Source organism: Lytechinus pictus, chromosome 4 (assembly GCF_037042905.1).
Source record: "Lytechinus pictus isolate F3 Inbred chromosome 4, Lp3.0, whole genome shotgun sequence".
Lineage (NCBI taxonomy): Eukaryota > Metazoa > Echinodermata > Echinoidea > Temnopleuroida > Toxopneustidae > Lytechinus > Lytechinus pictus.
Window position 1 is genome coordinate 29,579,126 of NC_087248.1, and position 25,432 is coordinate 29,604,557.

At 38.2% G+C, this 25,432-nt stretch overlaps 1 protein-coding gene across 1 annotated transcript; it reads right to left on the minus strand.

Moving 5' to 3' along the window:
• Positions 1 to 1,277: 1,277 nt before the first annotated feature.
• Positions 1,278 to 25,192, minus strand: LOC129258731 (small ribosomal subunit protein mS31-like). The gene is made up of 8 exons (XM_064098788.1): positions 24,769 to 25,192; positions 17,751 to 17,919; positions 16,345 to 16,505; positions 15,680 to 15,835; positions 10,401 to 10,601; positions 9,252 to 9,310; positions 5,995 to 6,153; positions 1,278 to 4,262 (listed from the first exon to the last, which is right to left on the minus strand). The coding sequence occupies exons 1-8, from the start codon at positions 24,807 to 24,809 to the stop codon at positions 4,018 to 4,020; spliced, it is 1,191 nt and encodes a 396-aa protein (XP_063954858.1). The 5' UTR covers positions 24,810 to 25,192; the 3' UTR covers positions 1,278 to 4,017.
• Between the last annotated feature and the right edge of the window lie 240 nt (positions 25,193 to 25,432).

Below are 25,432 nucleotides of genomic sequence, written 5' to 3' on the forward strand. Positions count from 1 at the left end.
AGATCATGTGTAGCCTATCTTAATAAAGAAATAATTTAAGCAGGAAGCGGGAGCACAATTTTTTTCTTAAAACATACGAGCACGGGGGAGAATACGAGTAAGCCAGTTTCCGAAATGCTTGTGTATAAGTTCACCGTTCCAATAAACGGTCAATCTATTCAGGGTGAGGGTCATTTTTTCAGAAATACCATCTTTACCCCTTTCATCCTTTTCTAAATTCCGTTCAAAAATCGTTATGATAATCTCAATGTGACACCGGGTATCTATTATGTCATTTGAAAAAAATGCTATATCATCTTTGTTTAATAACACACACTTTATCATTGCAATATTTTTCAAATCAAATCAATTGCGAATCAATCTCTCACAAAATATCGATATGTATTATTTTAATGACACACCTGAATATTTTTCTTCCACATTCCCTCCCCTTTTTGACCGCTCATACCCATATACCATCCTCTCTCTCTTCAGACTTTTAGCTCCTCTTTTACCAATTTCTTTCAGTCACACTTCTAGGGAGCGTTTCATCAAGATTTTTGTCAGATATGACATCTTTCCTTGATTTTGATTGGCTGTGAGGCACTGTTACTATGGTAACTGTCGGATAAAAGAGGACTTGTCGGATAAAATGTCCGACAAGTCCTTTCATGAAACGCTCCCCATTTCATTTCTATTATTTTTATTTTGTCTTTCTCTCTCTCTCTCTATATCAAGCACTGTATAGGTCCCAAACATGAGAAAACATTAGTCGTCTCTGATCGCAATTGTTGATTGGGGGTGATGTTCTTGGATCTTATATACTGCTACATGCCTGGTGCGAGGATTTCTTATTTGGAACCATCCATACACCGAGACAAAGTGCTGTGATATCTTCGCTTCAGACAAACCCATGACAATATTTTCGAATTCGAACAATACTCTACCTAACTTTATTTGGCAAGTAAAAGGGCAATACAACACCATCGTTTGCAGTTATTATTCAAATCAGGAATCAAGGGTGCCATTAGTTTAGCCAAAGTTGGCATCTGGGGGTAATGTACTCTTTCTTTGTTATGAAAAAACCCACAAAATTATGGTGATTTGGTAATTTTGAAGACATCACCAGAAAGGGCTTTAAAAAATAAACCCCTGAAAAACAAAACATTATCTTACATTGGCCATATTGCCCTCTACTTGTCGAACGACTTGTAAACTCTACATTTCATGTGCAAAGTCACAGAGAAATTAAAAAGAAGAAACAAACAAGAAAATAACAAAGAAACAAATTGTAAGGCTATTGTCTTAGAAAAGGACTGTATTTTTCCGTGTCTGATAATACTTGGCAAAAATAATGATGATGAATGACATTGATAATCACACAAACATTGTAAAAAAAAAAGCTTTTCCACCTGATAATTAAAATATTTATCCTAATCACGGTCACCTATTTGTGAACTATTCCATGTCAACTGGAAAGTAAATCACTTCAGATAACTCCCATTCTTCTTTGGGTTGCACACTGTCTCTATAGGCTCGTTGTGATTGAAAGAGCTGCGAGATTTCTCTACAAGTTTGCTTGTTTTCCACCTGTTTGCAAAAAGTTTGAATAACACTGAGATGACAATGGCTTCTTTCACCTTGAGGCTCTGAAAAGGACGGTCATTTTGTTGGGAACTATTTTCTTCCTAGGCCCATTGGTATATGCTAATCCAGTGTGAAGTTCTGTGAAAAATATCATGAATTCCTTTTTTTTTTTAAATCATGTAAACAACACACATGAATCTAAAATGAAACTATTGCAATAGGTGCTCTATGTTACACAGCATATCATCTGATTGGCACCCCCCCCTCCCCTGTCATAGCAGGAAAGTTGTCCCTCCACAGAAATAATGATTTTTTTTATTCTCTTGGTAAAATGAGTACATCAGTGGCGTAATGAGCCAACAATTTGAGAGGGGGGATATGACGTACTTGGCAAAATTTATAAAATGTTGCGAGCAAGCGAAGCGAGTGAGCAAAAATTCATACATCCAATTTTGTATAGATTTTGACATAATATTAAGAAAATAATGTTATGCTTCACCCTTCTCTCTTTTATTCTCTTTTTTTCTTGGTTGTTTTTTTTTTTTTTTGGGGGGGGGCAAGCGCCCCCACCTGTATGCCACTGGAAGTAAGCTTGCATATGTCAATCTTCCAAAAATAAATTATTAGTCGAACCTATTTTTTTCAGACAAGATTATGCAAAACATGTGTAATATGCAATTTTTTAAAAAGTCATATACAATGTATATCCAAACAGGTCAGATTCCCATGGTCTCAATAGATTAAACTTTGGCATACTTCTCCATTAACAGGACCATCTACATCTTGTACATTTTTTCATAGGACCAATGATTCAAGCAGGGGACTTATTGTTTGATGATAAATTGGGTTCACATTGCCCCTCCCCTTGATGTCATAAATCAATTCCCATATGACAATAGAACCTTGAAAAGATATTTTTAATTGATTCAATGTAACTCAATATTCTAAAATAGAGATTTTTATTAGACAAGGATGCCAGAGAGTTTTACAACCTGGGCATGAAGAGAAGCCAGAATATATTACCCCCCCCCCCCCCGTGTGCAATACAATATGCGACCAGCCACCCAAAATCCAACAATAAGTCACCCATAATAAGGAATATTGATATCTTAATGAGCTTAAAAAGGCATTTCTTATGCTTTAAAAATGACATACAACTTTTCAAAATTGATTGACAATAACCCTCACAAATACTTGATTGAATGCAGAGATTCAGCGAGAGCTTAATTCGAAAATAAGGATAAAAACAAGGTTTGAACTTCAAGGTTCACTCAAGCATGAGATGCACGCGCAAAGCTATCTCGGTGAAACATTCGGGCAGTCCCCCCAAAAAAAAATGTTGCAAAAAAAACTATTGCATCTTTTCTTAAATTCAAATTTAGAACTTCAAATTTTTACAGCATAAAGAAGAATTGTTCATTCATATAAGTTTTATTTTTATTTTTGGATGTCAAAATACTATTTTGCAATTTACAGGGAACCTTCTCAGGTGACTAATTGTTGGTTTTGGGGAGGCTTGTCACATACAAAGTCTGAAAAAACCCATAGAGTTTACCGGGAAAGCATTCTGGGCCTGAAGTCAGGCAAAGACCCGACGACGGTACTTTTGATTAGAACAAATTAGGGTATGATGCATCACGTAATACAGGGCGAGATAGGCTAAAAGCTAAAATTGTGATCCTGGTTAGCAATTATTTTTTATCATCATGAATTTGTATTATCATTTGAATTAGTCACACAATCCTCACCGTCATCATCATCATTTACATTATCGAAGAAAAATCAGTATTGCATGACAGAAATCGAATTTTTTCTTTTTAACAAAAAAAAAAAGATTTTTCTATTTCAATATCAAGCCCTGTTAAATAAACAAAAACAAAGTTTTGAATTCCAAAACTGATCCACTCCCAGCCAATCAGAGTCACTTTTCCATCATCTCAAATCTCAATCTTGCAGATGGTCTTTATTAATGTATCATTGACATGGTATTTACTAGCTCTAATGCAGACCTGCCAACCTTCTAAAAAAAAAAGTATTCTTAGAAGGAACAAAACAAATTTTTGACAAAAAAAGAGTATTAAAAAAAAATTGTCTCAACGTAGCAATCACCAGCCTGTTGTGGTGAGATCGGTGAAAAAAACATGTGAAATGACGGAAAACTTGATAATTCACCATTTTAAACATGTGCTCGTAGGCAAGAATTCACTTGTTCTTTTCATGCAACAAGCTACCGGCCCGACAGTGATTTTTACCGGTCTGGGACTGTCGGACCAGCGCTAGTGTCACGATCTGTGTATAATACATACTCCATGATCAGAAATAAAAAAAAAGTAACAAATCATACAAAAAAAGTATTGGCGTATTCATAGCAAAAAAATACTATAAAAAGGTTGGCACGTCTGCTAATGCCATAAATTGGTTCAAAGATGCACTCTGCTTCATTTTTCAACACTAACTGGCGCTGACTTTTTCCTCCTTCTCAAGCTTCACAAAGATGTCCTCTTTCTGCCAGAAGTAGTCTCGGAACCAGGCGACGTGGTCGTGCTTCTGGGCTACGGTGAGGAACGGGTTCTTTGAGAGTCCGATCAGTACCAGTTCCATGAAGTCCAGGACCTGGGCTCGCCGGGGGAAGTCTTCCAGGAGATGGTCCAAGAAGATATGCTCATGGAAGGCTACTTTCTTCTCCTCCTCCATCCCTGTTGAAAGAAAGAAAGTAATGTTGAAGTCAATAACACATCTTATCTTGCCAAAATTGTCAATTCGTCTACTGCCAACTAGTCCACTCACCAAATGGTCTACTTTCATTTAGTCTAATGCCATTCCGTCCATCAACATTTCGTCTAACAACCATTTGGCCCAATCATCGAGACACTCACCAAATGGTCTACTTTCATTTAGTCTAGTCACCATTTCGTCTCTGACCATTTCGTCTCATAACCACTAGTCTAAGACTAATATCCATTTCATTTTCATTATTTTGCACAATCAACACTCAGTCCGATTAGACCAAATAATAATAACACTAATAATTATATTCACCCAGGGAAGCCACTTCAGTTCTGAAAACTGTTCTCCCAGCTGGCTCTGCTATTATTGTTACCCCGGCTTTAGCTGGGCTGCCTAGGCGCTCAAGCATTCAAGGAACTTCTTCCTACCGGGAACCCATTCACCTCACCTGGGTCGAGTGCAGCACAATATGGATAAATTTCTTGCTGAAGGAAATTACGCCATGGCTGGGATTCGAACCCACGACCCTCTGTATCAAAGTCAGAAGACTAATCCACTAGGCCACAACTCTCCACAAATAGTATATAGACTAAATGGCTATTTGACAAACTGGTTATTAGATGAAATGGTGATTGGACTAAAAGGCTATTAGACCATGTGGGTAGTGGACGAACTGATGGAAGACCAAATGATAGTAGACAAGTTGGCAATTGGACAAATTGGCATTCGACGAATTGGGCATAAACCGGCACAATCACCAACAATGTATAGGGTGATCATGGTGTACCATTCTTCATTGATTATTCTTGGAACTATCAAACACTCTTTCAAATTCAGAAAAAAAAGAATGTTTCTTTATATTGAGGTCATTCTCTATTTAGATCAAAGTGGCATAACAACAGCACAATGAATAAGAAAATATTTAAAGGACAAGTCCACCCCAACAAAAACTTGATTTGAATAAAAAGAGAAAAATTCAATAAGCATAACACTGAAAATTTCATCAAAATCGGATGTAAAATAAGAAAGTTATGGCATTTTAAAGTTTTGCTTCATTTCACAAAACAGTTATATGCACATCTCGGTCGGTATGCAAATGAGGAACTGATGACATCACTCACTCACTATTTCTTTTGTATTTTATTATATGAAATATTTTTATTTTCTCGTCATTGTCATGTGAAATGAAGTTTCATTCCTCCCTGAACACGTGGAATTCCATTATTTTAACATTTTGTGCTTCAGGCAAGGAGGTGCTAATCGTCAAATTCGTAAAAATTGAAAAATTGTACAATTCAAACAGTAAAAAACAAAAGAAATAGTGAGTGACATCATCGACTCTCTCATTTGGATGTAACTGACGGGTATGGTCTTACTTTAGGTTTAGCTTTTCTGTTTCTTTGTTCTTTTCTTTTCAACTTGATTTTGAATCAAATATTCCTTTTATCATCAAACTGACCTCTATCTCAAAGGGCATTTCAGCTATTAGAAATCGAGCCATAAAATTGCATAGTATACTAATAATTCACAAATGCGTGTGTTAGTGGCGATGTGAGGTGAGGCGCTTGTGTTTTGCATTTTATTGTGAATACCTTATTGTGAATACCGGAGATACCTACAGTGGAACTAACATCACAAGATTTAATCCTTGAACCCATTTTGTAATACAGATTGTATCTATTTTGTTCAAACTGTGTTTACCTTGCTCATTATCGATGGGATACTTCCAGAGTTTCCCTTCTTCCGTCAATTTCATGGCTTCCTCGAATCCGTTGTGTATCGTTGAGTAAGCCAGCGCCCTCAACTGTTTCTCAAGCTCTAGGTCCCAGATGGTTTTCCGCTCTTCTTGTACATCTAATCCTGAAAAATAACATGAACAATAAAAAAATTAATTCTAAAGTTAGATAGACCTAATATCCTAATTTGAAATAGTTTTTTTTTTCCTTTTGGTGTTGATCTATGACCAATCTTTGTGACTCTTGTCTTTCAATTCGGTGGATCGGATTCACAATATGGTGCCCCATTTATCGGTTGCAACGGACAGGCCGAAATTTGCAATGCATCATGGGAAAAAGTCGACATCTGTTGCGTGTGTTAGTACTAAAATGAATGCATGCATGTGATTATTCAGCGCTGGCCGGCGCGGCTTGACCGGATATGCTGTTTACGTGGGTCCAGGAGGTAGGAGAAAATGTTTGCCTGCATTTTTCTTTGCAAAATTCATACCGTTTTCAGTGAATTCTAGCCATATGGTTTCCAGTTTTTGAAGCACTAGCATCGTGCGCTGCTTGCGCCTGCGCACGATGTCGACCCCATAGTTAGAAATTTGGCCTGTACGCTGCCGATAGGTGACACACCATACTGCGAATCCACTTAAACTGAGGGAACATGGATTCGGTTTAAAGCCATGTGTTTTCCTTCAGCAAGATATTTAGCCACATTGTGCTCAACTCAACCCAGGGGGCCGTTTCATAAAGCTGTTCGTAAGTTAAAGGACAAGTCCACCCCAACTAAAATTGATTTGAATAAAAAGATAAAAATCCAACAAGAGTAACACTGAAAATTTCATCAAAATAAGATGTAAAATAAGAAAGTTATTACATTTTAAAGTTTCGCTAAATTTCACATAACAGTTTTATGCACATTCTGGTCGGTATGCGAATGAGGATACTGATGACGTCATCCACTATTTCTTTTGTATTTTATTAAATAAAAAATGAAATATTCTAATTTTCTTATCATTGTCAAGTGAAACGCCGATTTAAGTAGACACAAGAAGATGATCAGAAAAACTGAGATTTTCACATCAATAGAAAGATTTTAACCCAAAGAATAGCATCCAAATACATCCAGGTAAAAAACAAACAAAAAGAAAATACTAAATTTAACCAACGAAACGCCACTCAAATCTGAGAGCTGGAAACGCAATTTCACTCAGGGCCCGTTCATGTGACGTCTGCTACGATCTTATAAGCGAATCGTGCTTATAGTGTAACTCGCCGGGTAAGTTCGCGTAAAAGTGATCTATTGCAAATATAATGTACGAGCGCACAGTGAATGGGGAGTTTATGCGAGAATATCGCTTCAATAAAATATTCACGCACAAACACTCTGTATGTTTCTTTTTTCCAACTACTTACGTTTTTCTTTTGGGGTGGGGAGATGTAGTCCGTTCTAGAAAAAACACATGTTTCTCATCACAAAATAAAAGAGATTTAAGACATATAATAACCTGGTAAAAAACTGCAGCATATTTTTCATTTAGAGCAAATCAGAGGCGATCGTGTACGTGTGCATGCATGCAGTGGATCCTATGCGTGCATCCTGTGCGTTGATGTACAAACATATGGTACCAAACAACACAGAGGCAGTGCGCGCACACACTGGACACATTTTCAATAAGCTAGGGAGCGAGTTAAACTATAGCAAGAGTTTACAGTTTAAGACCGTAACAGACGTCATGCAATGGCATTGTGTTTCTATGTTGTGTCCAAGCACAGTAAAAACCCACATACTCTGCAACAGCAGAAATAATATTTTGCCTGGAAGCATGGTTACTTATAAGATTTTTATTTTATTCAGAAGAATAGGCCTATGGAAGAAATATTATGCAATGGATATTTCTTTGTATATCATTATAAAGATTATTAACGATTAGCTGATGGAATAAAATGGAAAACAAAGTTAGAAATGTTTACACGAAAGTACATACGGCGTACGAGGGATTTATATAGGAAGGGCTATAGTGTCTAGTGAACTGATGACTGAACTGTGATAAAATTGATCTTTCCATCGTGAGTGACTGCCTGAAATATCATAGACAAGCTTCATCCTCTGATATTTTGAAAAAAATTCTTCATAATAAGCCGATCAGCTCGAGTTTTAGTTGATCCGTCCGTTGGTTCTAAGCTGACGTTTTTGTGAATCAATATTCTTCTGCATGTGATGCGGCTAATACCACACCAGACTGGGTTGAGCATTGTAGAATCACCAGTAAATAGTGATTGATTGCTTTGCACAAATTCTGCTGAATACATGTGAGTATTTCTACTAAAAGTGAACTATGAGAGTCATTTTAAGTTACCCCAGGCTGACCTACGTGTAATTTTTATACCAATAAAACAATGAAGACATGGATCAACATGTCAAGGGCCCAAACAGCGTAAGGGAAAGGAAAATTATGGGAGACCAAACCCCAAAAATTCTCTAATCTTCCACGTAAACAATGCGCCTATGTATTGCCATGAAATTGCGAGCACCATTAAAAAGGCTCTAGCTAGAACATTGATATGGGACAGTGTACATTCACTGCTTTGAAAAAAAAAAAAACTGGACATCTGGTTGGAATGCTATCCAGGGGCCCGTAACACAAAGATTAGCAATCAATCGTACACTAGATTTTCATGATTGATTGTACATTGTAGTCAATGCAATCGATTGTAGAAAAACGTTCTATGATCATCGCTATTAAAGCTTTGTGTTACGGGCCCCAGACCTATCCATGTTCTACTCATTTCTCAGCAATTATACCAGTATCATTCGGGAACTTATTTTGTATTCTTTTGAATATACAGACACTTGTATGGTCACATTATGGGACTCTATTCTCAATTTGATATTGTTACCACAACTGGCTTCTATGTTGAACATTACACACTTTGATCCACTCATCTACCTGGGCCCCGTCTTACAAAGAGCTATAATTGATCCAATCAATCATAACTCTATGGAAATCCATCAGTGCCATAATATTTTCTACAGGAAATTTGCAAAATGTCCTTTGTAAACAAAGGAGAACACACCAAATTGTCAAGAAATCAATGGATTCATGGATACACATTCATATCTAGAAAATCTTTTGAACAAACATGCATTTTATATGTTGACTTTGCTGGCTTTCCATAGTTGCGATGGGCCCCAGGTACCTGAATTCATCCATTGAATCGTAAGAGACTCACCTTTTGTATCTGTGACAGGACTAAATATATTCAGACGCTGACGGTCAAACAGGGTCCTCCTAGATAGGAAAAAGAGAAAGCACGAAGGAGATTTATAATTATAGAAGGCGTATAATTTGTATATTGGCACCCACTTTGCACAGCTGACATGTAAGGGGCGGTAATAAGATCCAACATTTGAATAAAAATAATGAAATATAATAAAATAATAATAAAAAAAAAATTGGGGGAATTTGACAACTTCAGCTTGCTCATTGCTTATTCATGAAAACACACACAGAAAACAATTTCTCTGGAATATTGAGTAAAACTAAAAACATCTTGTCCGATTTTGATAAAATTTTCAGTATTTCATTCGTCTCTTCAAATCACATTATTCCCAGCATAGAGTACCCCTTTAAATAAGAGCATGTGGAAGGGGAAAGAAAGAAATAAGGAGCAAAGAAGAAAGAGAACTAGGATAGGAACAAATTATGTGATGCCATCTTACCCTATCTTAAAGGAGAATAAAACCTTTGGAACAAGATAGCTTGTGTGAAAACAGAAAAATCAAAGAAACAGATCAATGAAAGTTTGAGAAAAATCAGACAAATGAGAAAGTTGTGAGCATTTGAATATTGCGATCACTAATGCTATGGAGATCCTCACATTGGCAATGTGACAAAGATGTGTGATGTCACTTGTGAATAACTCTCCCTATTACTTTAGTATATATTTCACTTTAAACTGCCTCTTTTTTTCACATCTATCAGTAGATCATGTGTTCTTTCTATAGGATGGCATGTAATACAGATTTTAAAAAAATACATCATGGATAAAGAGTTTGTATCACCATAAGAAAAGCAAAAAGAGGCATTTTGGGGGTATTTTTATGGTCCATCAAAGGGAAAGTTGTTCACATGTGACATCACACATCCTTGTCGCATTGCCAATGGGAGGATCTCCATAGTATTAGTGATCGCAATATTCAAATGCTCATAACTTTCTCATTATTTGTCCGATTTTTCTCAAACTTTCTTTGTTCTTATTCTTTGATTTTTCTGTTTTGACACAAGCTTACTTGTTCCAAAGGTTTCATTCCCCTTTAAGTTGACATACTGATCTCAGCTGCAAAATTTAACATTATCATTGCTGTCTTTGCCTACATACTTGCGTTGTCTCTGGTAGGGTTCTCCTCGAGCCATTTTTCTCCTATCAACGCTGTCCTCAAACTCTGGCCGCAGTGACCCTTCTAATGGATATGTCAGGTCAAACTGGTTGGTCATCCCTTGTTGGCCCTTCCCGTCTCGTCCTTCCTGACGTTTCTCCTGTCGGGTCTGTCGCTGTACACGGATTCCTGAGAGGACCGAACTGTAAACGTGAAAGAGTTGGACATTACACATGCAAAATTAGGTAAGCAGAAGCAAATTGATATTGCACGGCCTTGAGCCTTGAAGAAGAGCTCTCCAAAACAGATGAGATGCTGTCTCAGAGAAATTTGAGCTGTGTCTGGTGGGAGCTAAAAAAAAATTAATGAAATGTTGTGAAATAGTATGCAAAGTAGAGAATCAGGTATTTTGTTGTTGCATCGTGGTGCTATTCAGTGGACCATACAACTTCTCTACGTTTTTTAAATATGTTGACCTAAGGTGATAAGTAGAAATGGTTGAGTTAATGATGGATAAACTAAACTCATATCACAATTTCAAGGTTTCAAGGAGCAATGTTCCCCCCCCAAAAAAAAAAAAAAAACCTAAAGAAAATCATGGCAACACCCCCAAAGAGATACAAAAAATATGGGGAAAGTAAAAGGAAGCATAATATTATTCTCTGAATATTCTCTAAAAAATTAAAATAATATATGATTTTTGTATTTATAAGGTCAATATGTTTGCTCGCTTGCTTCAGTTTTTAAGAAATCTAACCCAATTGCCATGCCTTGCCTCCTCAAATGATTTGACTCATCATGCTACTTAAGCACAGGACTCAGTTGCTCACCATGTCATCCGGGCCCCATCTCACAAAGAGTTGCGATTCATCTGATCAAGCACAACTATGAAAAGCCGACAACATCAACGTAGAATGCCACGTCTATTAGAAATGTTTTGGAGATATGATTCATGCACGCATCATTTTTCTTGACAATTCAGTGTGCTCCTTAAAGGAGAATGAAACCCTTGAAACCAGCTGAATCCATATCAAAGAGAAAAATCAAAGAAACATATTGTTGAAAGTTTGAGGAAGATTGAATGAATAATAAGAAAGTTATGAGCATTTGAATATTGAGATCACTAATGCCATGTAGATCCTCCCATTGGCAATGCGACCAAGATCTGTGATGTCACACACGTACAACTCCCTCATTACTTTAGTACTTATTTCACTTATATTCTCACTTTTATAGAGTCTATCACAAGGTGAAGTGTTCTCTTTATGAGAGGACAAGTACAGAGGTTTCACAACATTATATCATTGATGAATCGTTTGTCATAATGATTAGAATGAGCAAAAAGAGATGTTTTGGGGTATATTTTCAGTGTCCAAAAGGGGAGAGTTGTTCATCTGTGACATCATAGATCTTGGTCGCATTGCCAATAGGAGGATCTCCATAGCATCAGTGATCTCGACATTCAAATGCTCATAACTCTTCTATCGCTAGTCCTATTTTACTCAAACTTTTGTTGATCTTATTCTTTGATTTTTCTGCTTTCACAAAAGCTAACTTGCTCCAAGAGTTTCATTCTCCTTTAATGACATTGTGCAAATTTTCAGTAGGAAAATAAAAAAATTGATGGAATTCCATACAGTTGAGTTGATTGCATCAATCACAACTCTTTGTAAGATGGGACCCATGGGTGGTGTTCTGGAAAACTGTCATAAATTTTGTCATTTCTCTTCGAGATGTGACACTGCTATAATTATCACAAATCGGTATTCTGAATATTGTCTTTTCCCTGTCATACATGTATCTCTCTTAGTTCCCGCCTATCTTTTGAGAGGTAAACCAATCAATATCACCATTAGTTACCAGTAGGAGCCCTTCTAACCAATAGGAAGACCTGGTGGTAGTGGGACGTATCTTCTATTCAGTAGCTGGCATCGCGCAACTGCGCGTATATTGATGCGCTTTAATAATTACGAAGAGAGGCTGGGAGCTGTGAAGGATTTTTAGGAGAGTTGGAAAAAAGGGAAAACAGAGGAAAAAGAAGGAATTGATGTGTAGGCCCATACTACTTGTAACATGAACAATTTTTTTCCCTCAAAATTGTCATGGATGATGAGTGAAACTAATACCACAATCTACATGTAATCTACTAATATAAAAATCTAATCTACACTGTAAAAAATAGCAATGTATGCTTGACATTTAGTCGGCAGGGTATTGGAACATTTGGTACTAAAATATATGACAAAATTTATGACTGCTATCGCCCTGTCATAAATTTTGTCATATCTTTTGATTGCATATTATTATTATGCGCATTTAAGAACTGCATATTTTTGGTGCGCGTTAAAAAGAGACAAAATTTACGACAAAAGTTATGACATCCAACAGAATACCGATTTGGTCATATCTCTAAGAAAGGACAAAATATGGAGAAAAGACAATGTTCAGAATACCGTTCCTGGTGTCAACTCTTCAGACATGTCTCTAGCTAGTCTAATACATGCACAGTTAAACTTTTCTTTATAGCAGGCATTGTCTTTTCAGGTTGACACTCATATGACACACGTGTGATAGTATGGTTTTTTAAATACTACCAATCAGTCGTCTTTTTAAGACAGGTTTTTATTATTTCTTTTAGAAAACAATGATTTTGTTCATTTCAGACCAAGAACTTGTGGGGTTCTTTTCTTAAAACCAAGAATGAGAGGGGCAAAAAAAGTGTCTGATCTAAATATAGTAGGGTCTTGGTAATCTGAAGAGTGCCCTTTTCTATGAAAATTTGGTGTGCGATATAAAGAGTACAAAAGAGTGACGTAAGCAATTTTCACTTTTTGCATTTTTGCCACCATACTTCTGTAGAGCATGATGAACCCCCCCCCCCACAAATTTTTGTGCATTTCAGGGTTTTCAATACCATATTTAGGTATAGCATGATGAAAACCCTCCACAACCAAAATTTGGTGGTAATCGGTCCATGGGGCCCCCAAGATATGACCTCATGAATACATAATTAGCCCCATTGAAGTCAATGTATCATCGACCTGGTTCCAAAAGTTAGGAACCAGGCCAATAATACATTGACTCTAATGGGCTAATTCATGAGGTCATATCTCAGGACGCTATGGATCAATTCGCACTATATTTAGGTTGTGCAGGTTTTTCATCATGCTATACCAAAATATATACCAAAAACGCTGAAATGCGAAAAGATTTTTGCGACGTCATCACTTGGTACTCTATTGGTGAATGAAATCTATTCTCGCAAAAGCCTTCTCCTACATGTATGACCTGCCATCCCCAAACTAACAATCACTCACCAAAAATAAATTTTGAGATTGTTAATGAGCTTTTATTTATGGTACGCCTATGCTCGTTCCCTCCCTTTAAAAGCACCCCCTATCGAAGGTCTGCCAAAATTTCGGAACCCCCCTTTCGAGGGCTTTTTCTGCCTTGGAGACCCCCCTAAATCCAGATCACTGCCCAATGTACCCCCCTATCTCAGGTGAGCTCTCATTCCAACAAAAGGTCCGTACGAAACTTTTTCAAAATGAAATATTCCTTAATGGGCCTTCAAAACTAGCAGGAATTACAGGAATTTGATCAATTTTTCTATGTTATTCAAGATATATAGCCCCCTTTTAAAATTTCTCAGGAGTCCAAAGAGAGATATAAAAACACCCCCTTTTTAAAGAAATCTCCGGGTGAAAATACAAAAACACGCCCTTTTTACAATTCATGGGCCGGACTTGTCCCGTGAAAAAGTACCCCTTTACTAGATATTTTGGGAATACGCTCGGTCCTTCCGACCTCGGAGTGGGAGGGCCAGGATCAACACAAACCCATTTAAGTGTTTGATTAATTGTAGAAGAATACAATTGAGAGCTTCAAAGAATAAAGAGAAAACAACAAAGTTCCAAGCATTTCAAGAAAACAAAATTCCCTGATTTTTCCCTGATGAAGTTAAAAAATTCCCTGATAATCATTTAAACCCATCCCCAGTTGCGTATGTTTTCTCAGTTGTTGCAGTAAATTACATGTATTTTCAGTATAAAAACAAGAGTGTAAAACTAATTAGTACCACCATAACCAGTCATTCAATGGATGTTGTTTTGATATACAAGAAAATGTATAACAGATTCTGACTGACCGTGCTTACGACTTTTAGGCTGATCAAAATTCCATGATTTTCCCCTCATTTGAGGCATTTTCCCCTGATTTGAGGTATTTTTTTTTTATAAACTTCCCTGATTTTTCTGACTGTAAAAAATTAAAACAATTTTCCCTGATGGGCTGGGAACCCTGAACAAGGTTTGGGTTTCACTCAAGCATTATATGTGCACACACTTCAATGCCAGTGAAACTTCCATCTATTCAGGAAACAAGTTTGTCGATAAGGCGAGCACATAATACGCCAGTCTGTAATGCGGAAAATGAAGTTATTGGTCAAACTAGAAAATTGGAAGGTGGCGACTTCACCTTTGACCTTCTGATCTCAAAATCAATAGGCTTCCTGGGATCCATGCTAGTATCATACACATCAAAATTATATGAGCCTAGGTTAAGTCAAACTGAAGTTATCACATTTACAAGGAAAAGTTAATGGACGGACGAGCGTGATACCATCATACGTCCTGTCTAGGACGGGCGTATAAAAAAATCGTTCACAAATAAACTCTTGCATCTTGTCTTATTTTAACTTTACAACAACTTCAAATTCTAAATGCATGAAGAATTACTTGTTTTAGATAAGCTAAGCTTCTAATTTTTACTTTCTGAAGACCAAATTACATGTACTATTTGTGACCAGCCAACCCCAAACCAACTATAGGTCGTCAGGGAAGGTCCTTTGTAACTAGCTAACACAATAATTTGGTCTTCAAGCAGTAAAAAGAAGAAAATTAGCTTATCTCAAAAAGTAACTCCTCTTCTCCAAACTGATTAAAATGGAAGTTGTAATGATGAAAAAAAGATACAGGAGCATTTATCTACAATTTTTTTTTCTGTACAGCTAGGAAGTTTCATAGATGCAGTGTGCACATCTCATGCGTGAGTGAATCCCGAACTTTAAACCATGTTTTCTCCTTATTCTTTGAAGGTCTCACTGAACTTCTTCTATATTCAATCAAGTATTTGTGTGGCTTATTATTTAATAAATTTTCATATTTTTACTTTGTGAAGACCATATCACTATTTTGGCTAATTTACAGAGAACCTTCCCTGGCTGCTTAATGTTGGTTTGGGGGTGGCTGGTCACATGTATTCCACAACGCTGTTCTCTTACTCGATTCCTTCAGGTTCACCCCTCTCTCCGGCAGCAGTAGCCTCATCGTGTCTCCGGAGCTCTTTTAGTAGTTCAGACTCGACTAGCGCCCTCTCTGGGTAGACCTCAGCCACCTTCTTGACTGCTTCCTTAGTCATTTCATGGATTTCTTGAAGTCTAGATTGTTTAAATGAGAAGATTTAAAGCCTCTTTATAACAGATGGCAAGGTGGAGTGTAGACCTTGTTTTTAGTATGAAAATGTGAACAATCACTTTCATTATAAATCAGTTTTTTTCTTCTGAAATGTTGCTTTTTCAAGTGAACATCTCAAAAATTTATTTTCTTGAGCGGACAGGTGCTGTCCCTCTCATATAGTAGAAAATTCTCTCCCCTCCTCCCGTCACAATGAGAATACTGCTCATGATAACAAGCATCTCGGTTGTGTGCTCTTTTTCATTGCTACTTACTAGCTAAACGCAAGAATCTCTGTTCATTCATTTTGAGGTGTCATCTAAACCGAACCTGGCTTTTTTTGTCCTACAGGTACGTATAAACAAGACCACCTCATATTTTAATTCACAATTCAGTCAACATCTCCATCAAATTCAGAAACAATTTAATAAAGAGCTCCGACCAGTAAACTTTGACGCAGTCTTTCATATTGTAAAAGCACCAGAATATCTACCCTGGCAACTTTTCTTCTTCTGTACTCCGAGCTTCTTCTTCTTTTCCTTCTCCATCCTCCCTCCTTCTCTCGGCCCTGTCGACAATTCTTTGGAAGTTGGCAGCCGCCGACAGTTTTTTTCGTCTGGTCACAAGGGTCTGTTTATCACTAGTCTTCTGGACCTGCAAAGATTAATAGATAAATATTCAATGTTTATGAAGGAAATATTAGTTGAATATTCAAAGTTTATGAGGGAGATAGTAGATATTCCATGTTTTTGAGGGAGAAAGTAGTTGAATATTGTTTACAAAATAGTAGTTGGATATTGGTTGCATATTCACCGTTTATGAGGGAGATAGCAAAGTGAAATATTCAGTGTTTATGAAGGAGATAGCGAAGAGAAATATTCAGTGTTTATGAGGGAGAGTAGATGAATACCCAATGTTAATGAGGGAGTTACCGTAGCAGTCGAATATTCAATGTTTATGAGGGAGATAGTACTCGAACCCACGTCCCTCTGATTGAAAGATGAGTCGTAACCACTAGACCACGATGCTCCCAAGTAATAACGCATGCCCACTAGACGTGAATACAGTCTCATAGTCAGTGAAAAGATTTGTACAGGAACCTATGGGATATTCTTCGGATTTCGGTCATTCTAGGGATACGCTCTGGTATTGAACAGGCAATTGATGCAGACCAAAATAATAATAATAGCTGGATTTATAAAGCGCTTTTTGCCTGAGGATACAAAGCACTGCTATTATTACCCCGGCTTTAGCTCGAGCTACCATCACCGGCACTCAGTGCATGCAAGGAATTACTCCTGCCGGGTACCCATTCACCTCACCTGGGTCGAGTGCAGCAGTGTGGATAAATTTCTTGCTTAAGGAAAATACGCCATGGCTGGGATTCGAACCCACGACCCTCTGTTGCAAAGGCGAGAGTCAGAACCACTAGACCACGACGCGCCCAAAGTACACATTTTTAATGTATCGCTAAAGCACTATATAGATGATAATGAAAAATATTGAGTATTCGATTTGGTTTTATGTTGACATATTAGGGCAAAATGATATGACCAAAATGTTGCTGAATATGAAAAGCTTATCACTATTTATTGACCAAAATGCTTCTCTGTATTGCTTTAAAGTTTAAACCAACTCAGAATTTTGGAAGCTGGTACTCAAACGCCTACTTGTCATATCAAAAGCACCAATGAAAGTCTCACTTTCGTTTCCCCCCTTCCCTGCTCTCATGGAATTGGAGCTCATAATGAACCTAGATACATGTATAATGAATTTTAAGACTCGGATATATTGTCTTATCTGCACTGGTTTGCCAAATCTAGTCAACTAACATTGAATTCAACTATCGACCAGCACTAAAATTGTTACATATTCTCAAGAATGAACCATCTCACTTACCCTGAGATCCGATAGGACATTAAGCAAGTCACTGGCTGCCACTGCCGATTTCTTCTTTCCTTTGCTGTCCGCCCTTGACCCTAGGTCATCATTCCCATCATCCTCGGCACATCTCCTTGTTGCGATATGTATGCATCGAGCGCATCTCACCTGCTTGAGGGTTAAGCAGCTGGTGGGGTGTACATGTAAGATCAGAGAAAACAAATTAACCTTAGGAGTAGGCTATACATGGGTCAAAAATACTTTTTTGGTCATTTTAATATGGCAAGTTTTTTTTAAAATTCCTTGTAATGTACATGTATCTCAACATGAAATGACAATATTTTTTGTCCCGGGTCCAAGAAAAAAGTGTGCCCGGCCAAAATCCAAAATGGCCGCCCAAACCCCCCAAAATCACAGTTTTTGGCCACAACTTCTTTATTTGGTGGTCTTTTTCTCTGGTTTTAGTGTCTATTCAAATGTTTCATGTTGAGATAAGTTAAAAGGTACACAAAAAAACTGTTGCCATAGTAAAACAAAAAATCACCCATTTATAGCCCACTCCTATTAACATTCAAAAGAAAATAATGTCCAGGGAACTTTATGCCAATGTCAATAATTGCTTGTGATCATCGAGTGGTCACTCTAAAATATGTAAACATACAGATGTGTGTAGATGACCACAAAAAAAAAGAGAATCAATATGAAATAAGTCCTGCATTTAATGTTTAAGTATAAGCTATACTCTTACGCCAAATGAGGCAATGTCTATGCCGATAAATAAAGCATATAGCAATCATTTGACAATGATAATGGTGATAATAATGACAATGTTAAAATATTTGTCAGTTTCCAAGGAGTCTGTATCCTCATCTCTACTTTCCCTTTTTTTGTGCTCGCTTCAATTACTACTTAACTTCCATTTTATAGTGACCATTGTTTAATGTCTTGTATTGTATGAGTTTTATTATTAAGGTTGCCTCTTATTCTCTTTCAACTTTCCACCTCTTGCTTTCCTTTTTCTTTTGACTTATCCCTATTTCTTTCCCTTTTCTCATCCTTTTCCTCTCCTCTTTCTTCCTAATCTTTCACTCCCCCTAACCTTGTAGTAATTATATTATGGCTTTTGGCATTTAATTATGAGACATTTCTTTTTCATCTGTATGAATCTATATTGTATTTAAATATTTATTTATGTTTACTTTATATGTTGTTACGCACCTATTTGTACATGTAAACATTCACACATTTTAGTCTTTGACTGCTTGTGATTGTAGTTTTTATTGCAATAAAAAATCCAATATACAATTCATTTCTGTTGTCTTATTTTGCATTGGTTTTAGCCTTATTTTTTGTTTGCAATACGTGATTATAAATAATTAGTATATTTATTTATAATCACTTATTAAATTTTAGTATTTGTGAAATAATAATTCTTATCTATAAATTGTTCTTCAAAACGGCATCGCAAATCGGATGTACGTCATAACGAAGAGGTTCAAGGGTCAGGCTGTATTGTATTTGCTTTGTTGACAAACAGATCGAGGGATCTACAGGAGATTGGTCTGGTAAGAAACGTCTCATTTTTACCATTTACAGTGAAATAATTTTTTATCCCTTTATACGCATTAAGGTTCATAAATAAATATAATTTGACCCTACAAACCAATTTTACCCTATAACTATGGATTTCCTAGGGAAATCCATCTTTGTTTACATGTGTCTCTTATACATATATGGCTGGCGGTTCAAGACTCCATGATGAAGATGTGTCAAAATGTTAAATATATCATCATGGAGTCCTCAAGACTAAGGTCTACCTTGATTATTGTCATGATGACATCATGATGAAGGTCTATCGTGACACAGAATCCTGACATCGAGGCACAAACTGGACCCTCAAGAAAAGGAAAAGTTATACCTCTCAAGGTCGCGTTCGTTCTGAGTACTATTAAATGATAGGCCATTTTGTTTTCAATTTTGAAAGGAGAACGAACGACATGAACAAGACAGAACTATTCCTTTTTTTGAGGGTCCAGTTAATTTGTGCCTCGATGTCACTACTCACTAGGATTCCGTGTCACAATAGACCTTCATCCATATAATCGAGGTAAGTGCATAATTTATTTTTGGAAAGACTTCCTTATGTCCCCTCCACTAATTACAAAAAAATACTTCTCCAAGACCCCCATCTTTCACTCTCTTTTTCTTCTTTTTTTTTCTTCTTACTTCCGGTTGGAATTTGGATTCGAACCTCTCGCTGCAGAACGATGAATCTCCAGACCAGTCTCTCGCCTTACTCACTGAGCTAGCAGGAATTGATGAAAACCAATGGTTTCGTAACGGTTATCGTGTGTGTGTGTATTTGAGTTTTGTCAGACATGTATCAATCAGATATGATTATTTACATTTGGGACCGACCTTTAACGTCACCATCCGAAAGACGTGACCAGGCCCAGGGGCAGGGCTCGAACCTTGAATCTCTGCATCAATTTGTATGGCAAGTTCCCCCAAGTCTGCGCAGTCCCCCTTGTCTGCGCACACGCGTATTTACGCGATTCTAGTACAAGAAGATACGCAACGAACACAGACTTTACACATGCAATACATAGACAGGTATTCATAAAAAAATCTGACTCAAAATGGTGGAAAAATAATGAAATTTGGGCATTTCATGTGACGGCCTCAAATGCAGCCTTTCTCATCAAAATCCCCGAATCATGTGCAAAGTGAATGAGTGCGCAAACGTGGGGTACCATTTTTTTTTTCAATCTGAAAATGACTGCCCGAGGTTTTTTCAAGAAAATCCTATATTTTCTTTCATTTTTCAATGAGAAATTTGGTACACTTACTCATGATAATATAAGGAACCTTATTAACTGAAAGATTTTGTGAAATAAGAAGAAATTCATGTGAAATCTTAACTCAAATTGTTAGGTGCGCAGACTTGGGGCCCACCATCATAACTTCCCCACATAGCTTGGATTACAGGCGCAGGCCACATTGTCTGGAGAAAAAAATTATTTTTCTTATTTCAAGAAAATATCACATTTTCTTTGTGAATTTGAAGAGAAATGACCTTCAGACTGACAGAAATGTAAAATTTTTGAAAAAAATCAAATTATTGGCTGCATAAAAGAAGAATGAAATTAGGTCAATTTTCAGCATTTCTCTGCCATAGACTGTGTAGTTAAGAAATGGACACACACAAATCCAAATTTTTAGCTTCCGAGAGCTGTTATAAATTTATTGTTAATGCCAAAAACTTGTCCATAAAGAGTCCAATAGGATTTTTTATGCTCTATCTGATGGTATGATTTTTATAAAGATTTGGAAACCAGATCACAATGAAAAATTGCGACAAAGTGAAAAAAATTGTGCAAAACAGAAATTTCATTTTCCCATTGAAAACGCATGGAGAAATGGCAATCTCAACACACACAAAAATAAGGGTTTGCAATTTATCTCTAAATCCTTATTTAAAATGATCATATAAACTTGTCCTTTCTGTCAAAAGATGCCCCTGAATTTTCTCTTTCCATACATGCCAAACACAAGTTAATAATCAATTCAGATCACATTTTTCTAGTAGCCTGAACTTCCCCCCCAAAATGTGCCATATTTTCCCCTAAATCAGCCTGTTTTATGCTGACACTTTTCAGTGTGGCTTCAGACACCCTACGGCGTACGCCCAGTTATCAACCGATATTACGACTAGTCTACTCTTCAAGAGTATTGGGCATTTATTTTTCAGACTAAATAAACCGATGCCATTGGGAATTACACACTCGAAATTTTGACGGAATAAAGGCGTAAACTTTTAAAGCCATGTTGTCGACGTTGGATAATAATTCTTGATAAACCTCCATATTTTTTTTTTCAATTTTAGTGGAGGGGACATATGGAAGTCTTGCCTTATTTTGCCCTTATTTTAAGAGGAACAACTGCAGAATACCCGGACACTGCGTTACCTTATCGTTGGAGAGCCAACGCACAACGATGTACTTAAGCTATCAAATCAGAAAATCAGCTATAATAAATAATTGAATGATTTACAACTTACAAGTATTTTTTTAATAGATTCTAAGTGTTAAGACTGCACTGTAACGCTAACGATGCGAGCGCGCGCGATTAGTATGTAGACCAACAGTGTCCGCGATGCCAACGATGTGTATATTTTCGTAGTACGTGTAGGCCAACACAGTCCGTGATGCTAGCGGTGCGTTGGTGTCCGTGGTACAGGCCAACACTGCCCGCGATGCCAACGATCTATATATATATCTGTGTGCATCTGTAGTATGTAGGCCGACATTGCCCGCGATGCCAACGATGTGTATATTTTCGTAGTACGTGTAGGCCAACACAGTCCGCGATGGTAGCGGTGTGTTGGTGTCTGTAGTCGGTACAGGCCAACACTGCCCTCGATGCCAACGATCTATATCTGTGTTCTGTAGTATGTAGACCAACAGTGTCCGCGATGCCAACGATGTGTATATTTCCGTAGTATGTGTAGACCAACATTGCCCGTGATGCCAACGATGTGTTGGTGTCTGTAGTACAGGCCAACATTGCCCTCGATGCCAACGATGCGATCATATCTGTAGTTGCCTATGTAAACCAACATTGCCCGCCATGGCAACGATGTGTTGGTGTCTGTAGTACATGCCAACAGTGCCCGCGATGCCAACGATGCGATCATATCTGTAGTTTCCTATGTAGACCAACATTGCCCGCGATGCCAACGATGTGTTGGTGTCTGTACTGTAGAGTACAGGCCAACATTGCCCTCGATGCCAACGATGTGAATGTATCTTTAGTAGGTATAGGCCAACAGCGCCCGCGATGCCAACGATGTGTTGGTGCCTGTAGTAGATGCCAACAGTGCCAACGATGCCAACAATGTAAATGTATCTTTAGTACGTATAGGCCAACAGCGCCGGCCAGGATGCCAACGATGTGTTGGTGTCTGTAGTATAGGCCAACCTTGCCCGCGATGCCAACGATGTGAATGTATCTTTTGTATGTATAGGCCAACAGCGCCCGCGATGCCAACGATGTGTTGGTGCCTGTAGTAGATGCCAACAGTGCCAACGATGCCAACAATGTAAATGTATCTTTAGTACGTATAGGCCAACAGCGCCGGCCAGGATGCCAACGATGTGTTGGTGTCTGTAGTACAGGCCAACCTTGCCATCGATGCCAACGATGTGAATGTATCTTTAGTAAGTATAGGCCAACTTTGCCGGCGATGCCAACGATGTGAACGTATGTTTAGTATGTATATACCAACAGCGCCCGCGATGCCAACGATGTGTTGGTGCCTGTAGTAGATGCCAACAGTGCCAACGATGTGAATGTATCTTACATAGGCCAACATTGCCGGCGATGCCAACGATGTGAATATGCCTGTAGTAGAGGCCAACATTGCCGACGATGCCAACGATGTGAATATGCCTGTAGTAGAGGCCAACATTGCCGGCGATGCCAACGATGTGAATGTATCTTTAGTAAGTATAGGCCAACTTTGCCGGCGATGCCAACGATGTGAATGTATGTTTAGTATGTATATACCAACAGCGCCCGCGATGCCAACGATGTGTTGGTGCCTGTAGTAGATGCCAACAGTGCCAACGATGTGAATGTATCTTACATAGGCCAACATTGCCGGCGATGCCAACGATGTGAATATGCCTGTTGTAGAGGCCAACATTGCCGGCGATGCCAACGATGTGAATATAACCCTAACCCTAACCCTAACCCTAAACCCTAACCCTAAACCCTAACCCTAACCCTAACCCTAACCCTAACCCTAACCCTAACCCTAACCCTAACCCTAAACCCTAACCCTAACCCTAACCCTAATTGAATTCAATTCCCATTGAATTCAATTCCCATTGAATTCCTTCAATGGGAATTAAAACTTTATTTCATATTTTAATGAAGAAAAAATGAAAATATTTCATGTATAAAAAATACAAAAGAAATAGAGAGTGAATGACATCGATCACCTCACTAACCAGGATATGCATATATTAAACTGTTTTGTGAAACCATACTTTGAAACGCTTGCCAACGATGTTTTGAATGTTGCATTGCACGGTCACATCGTTGGTCGTTGGCTAGCGGCGCACCCAACGATGTATAGCAATAGCTAGTAGTAGTAGGTAATTTAAAAGAGTGTATTAATCTTGTACTATTGCACCTTCACATCGTGGGTCGTTGGTTAGCCAACGATGTTTTAAATGTTACATGGCACCGTCACATCGTTGGTCGTTGGCTAGCGGCGCACCCAACGATGTATATAGCTCTAGTAGTAGGTAATTTAAAAGAGTGTATTAATCTTATAACAGTTTCACATCGTGGGTCGTTGGTTAGCCAACGATGTTTTGAATATTATATTGCACCGTCCGTACCGTCACAACGTGGGTCGTTGGCTAGCAGCGCACCCAACGATGTTTAATTATAGCTCTAGTAGTAGTCAAAGGGCAAAGGTCATTACGTATGGCCTGGATGCATTGCTCGTACGTACCGTCATACGTACGTACGTACGTAGTATAGTAGTAGTAGTAGTACCAGTAATGCATGTACGTATATAATAGTATGGATATATCTAGGCTATAGCTATAGTAGGTCTTGACATCGTTGTGTTGGCTGACCAACGATTGGGTAGTGAGCAGTGTCGGGGTATTCTGCAGTTAAGCCTCACCTTTTTTTATTTGGGGTGCTATCGCGACCCCATTCTTCCCTATTTTGCAGAGTACCCTCTGCCTAGGCGCCTAATACACGGACGTATCCTGGCCTGGGCTCCGACCCGCTCCGCGGACCGCGCCGGAGCTCCCTGGCCTGGCCCTGAGTTGCCGACCCGGGCTAGTCATGCTAGTAGTAGTAGTACCGTGTCCGTACTACGGCGTAGTCCATACACCACAAACGGAGAATTGAAACTCTACAGAAAGGTCGGCAAAATGGAACAATTCATCGGTGAAACATAAAGTATGAGAAGAAAATCCGTACGAAATTGGAGTATTAACCTAAAACTTACAATTTCGATAATTGACTGGCAGACAGCAAAGAGTTTTTCATCGTCAAAGACCTTGACTACAAATTTGGTGGGTTATGTTCGACTCAACAAGCGCCCACACATGTAATCGATCGACAAAATAACAAAGTCCTAACACTACCAGCCTGACCACCGGACAGCTCGACCCAGTTCCATGGACAGCTCTATGAGGTCGAGTTGTCCACTGTCCCGTATATCGTACGGTATTATCATGGAGCTATTAAGTTATTAAGCTATTAATAGCTCTATGGTATTATAGTTATTATTATTTTTGTACAAACCACATGCAGGATAAAAGCAAAGAGAATTGCATTGTCGATTAAATCGAATGGTGCCGCGGCCGGGGATCGAACCCCGGACTTTCCATGTATGCCCATAATGAGCCCTATACCACTCGGCCACGGCCGGCACCTCCAATAAACAATCATAATTATACAAACTCAATTTTTACGATTGAATGTGACAAGATTGTAGTCAATAATAGTAGAAAAATGTTCGACGATCACTGCTAAGCTTTTTGCTACGGGCCCCATCAGCCCAGGATTTATTTGCCCGCCTCCCCCTCAGTGTTCTTTTAGGGAAATCACCCCGGCTATGTCATGTCTGCCAAACTGATTTCTGAACCCAGTTTCCTGGACTTTTCCTG